The following is a 2,787-nucleotide window of genomic DNA, read 5'->3' on the forward strand; positions in this document are numbered from 1 at the left end:
ATCCGCGGGCTCAGGCAATCCACTCACCTCAGCCTCCCAAGGCGTGGGATTACAGGCTGAGCCACCGAGCCCAGCGATGTTTGCACTCTTATCAAATTACCAAGTTCATCCTGAGACGCTGAGACGCCTCGTTTTGACTTGCACTCACTTGTTGTACAGGACAATGTCCGGCCTCCACACCAGGTCGCTGGGGATCCTGATGGAGTCCAGCCCGTCATACTGGTCTCGGTCCCACGTGAGATATGCATCATGCCAGATTTGGCGGACCCACAAGTAGGCGGTCAGAACCTGGTTCCTCTCGTCCTGTGCAATGAACCCAGACGTGACTGTGTGCCCCAACACTTCCTCCAAGCATCCTCTGCCTTTGGGACACTCGCGCCTCACAACGAGAATTTCAAGAGCACCTCTCTGTTTTCAATACGTGAGTGCTTTTTCATCCTGTCCCCTTGCCCGACTACCAAGGCCACATTATTTTTGTCCTTGATTTGGAGTTCAGAATGTAAAGTGAATAAATGTTGAAGTCTTCAGATTTGTGTGTGGATCAACTGCTCAGATTTCTCTGAAAAATTGATCAACTAATAATGCATTTGAACGAGGAAGGCAGGAGATAGCTACAACAGACTGAAAAAAACCCTTCAAGCTTCATCAAACTGTTTAATTAAGTATATATATAAGAACTGGGGCCTTCTTTTGTTAAGCTCCAGCCTATTCTTGTTGAGTTTTGACTGGGCCGTGTTTTCCTGGCTTTGGCACCCTGCCCTACTTTGGGGAGGTAAATCTTCTGTCTCTCTCTCTCTCTCTCTTTCTCTTGGTCTCCAATTTACTTTCTAAATTAACTATATCTTCCAACCTAAAAAAAAAGAACAGGCCAGGCACAGTGGCTCCTGCCTAAAATCCTGGAAGTTTGGGAGGCCACAGTAAGAGGAATGCTTGAGCCCAGATGTTTGAGATCAGCCGGGGCAACATAGTGAGAACTCATCTCTACAATAAATAAATTAATTAATTAAATTTTAAAAATCCATATATGCACTAAATGAGCTATGCCATCTTAAAACACCACCTTTCTTTTCTTTTTTGAGTTGGAGTCTCACTCTATCGCCCGGGTTGGAGGGCAGTGGCATGCTCACGGCCATCCCGGCATCAACCTGCTGGGCTCTGGCGATCCTTCTGCCTCAGCCTTCCAAGTAGCCAGAACTACAGGTGCATGCTACCATGCCCGGCTAATTTTCGATTTACTGTAGAGATGAGGTCTCGCCAAGTTGCCTGGGCGAGTCTCGAACCCATGGGCTTAGGCAATCCACTAGCCTTGGCCTCCCAAAGTGCTGAGATTACAGGCTGAGCCACTGAGCCACTGAGCCCAGCCCACCTTTCTTTTTCAAAAATTGAGATTAAGTTCACATAACATAAAAGTCACCATTTTAACTAGTTTAGAAGAGAGCAATGCAGTGGTCTCCAATACCTTCACAATGTCATGCAACCATCACTACTGACTGAATCGAATCAAGAACATTTCGATCCCCGCCGAGAGAGAAACCTCATAACCACTGAGAAATCACTGGCCATTTCCTGTCCCCACCCTGCCCCCCAGACCCTGGCAACTACAACTTAGCTTTCTGTCTCCCTGGACTTAACTACTTTGGCCATTTCAAAGAAACAGAGGCACACAATCCGTAACGTCATCTTTCTTTGGATTATCTAGGACTGTGGCAGTTAGTGACCAGGACTGTGTAACCCTCAGTGACACTGATTCACTTGGCAGAAGCTTCCTTCTGACATTCTCCTCTCCCACCGCCTTGCCCATAGAGCTGTGCTCATTCCCTGTGGGATTCCCAGTGACGCTGTTCCCTGGGGACAGCCTGGCCATTTTCATTCTAAGAACCATTCCAGAGAGTCGCTCTGTGCATTACTCACCATGTCCTTGATCTGGGAAAGTGTAATCTGCAGCGTGACATTCAGGACCTTGTCTGTGTCTTCCACGGGACGAAGAGCGTTGGAATAGTCCTCGAAAAGGTCATGAAACAACTTCTGCGCATATTTTCCATCTGCCGTCTCTACCACTGCCCAGAAAGAGCGTCTGGGTCAACGTTCTGAGGGTGTGTGTATTTCAAGACAGAGAACACCAGACCACGTTCTAAAGTGAGGGACAGCTCAGCACAGGCGGGAGACAAGCCTTGGGTGGCAGCCGAGTTGTTGGTCTGGTGTGCCCTGCCCAGATCAGCCTGAGTCAGGAGGGAGCACCAGACCCTTTTACGCGGTTGAACCATCCATTCACTCCGTCCTCCCCGCCCCACCCCACCTCTCACCAAAGCAAGAGCCCCAGTGACCCAAGAGGATGACACGCCACCAGCCTCTCACCTCTCAGTCTGGAGGCAGCAAAGTAAATCCAGCAAAAGGAAATGCAGGAACAAGACCAGTTCATTTTACTCCTGAGCCTCTATGAAGTCCCAGCCAGGAGGCTGGCAGCAGGGACCTCACCTGCTGCTGTGGGTGTAAGGGTCTGGGCACTAAGAGTCACACGCCACAGTGCCACGGGGCAGAGGGAGAGCTCAGGCATGCCCTGCATGGAGGACCAAGGTCCTGAGACCTGGCAACCGCCTCCCCGTCCCCCCCCCCGTAATCTGAACCTGGCAGCTCTGGTAGCTGAGACGCTGGGAGGAAACCAGGGGACTTAGGTCTGGCCGTGCAGTGCTGGGGGGTGGACCTCGGTTGATAGTGCCCAGTCACCCTCAGCAGGAACATTCGGACCAGGGAAGAGAGAAAAATGGCAGGAGTCAGGGGTACGCCTGG

General features: G+C 50.6%; 1 protein-coding gene across 1 annotated transcript in view; it reads right to left on the reverse strand.

The window, feature by feature from the left end:
* CHRNA9 (cholinergic receptor nicotinic alpha 9 subunit) overlaps positions 1 to 2,419 on the reverse strand; it is a 16,224-nt gene extending 13,805 nt beyond the window's left edge. Inside the window, exons 1-3 of the mRNA XM_008055586.1 lie at positions 2,356 to 2,419; positions 1,912 to 2,057; positions 149 to 303 (exon numbers count right to left, since the gene is read on the reverse strand). Of these exons, the coding sequence (XP_008053777.1) occupies positions 149 to 303; positions 1,912 to 2,057; positions 2,356 to 2,419 (365 nt within the window). The remainder of the gene's footprint in view (positions 1 to 148; positions 304 to 1,911; positions 2,058 to 2,355) is intronic.
* Between the last annotated feature and the right edge of the window lie 368 nt (positions 2,420 to 2,787).

Source organism: Carlito syrichta, unplaced genomic scaffold (assembly GCF_000164805.1).
Source record: "Carlito syrichta isolate Samal-C Ts95f unplaced genomic scaffold, Tarsius_syrichta-2.0.1 Scaffold301888, whole genome shotgun sequence".
Taxonomy (NCBI): domain Eukaryota; kingdom Metazoa; phylum Chordata; class Mammalia; order Primates; family Tarsiidae; genus Carlito; species Carlito syrichta.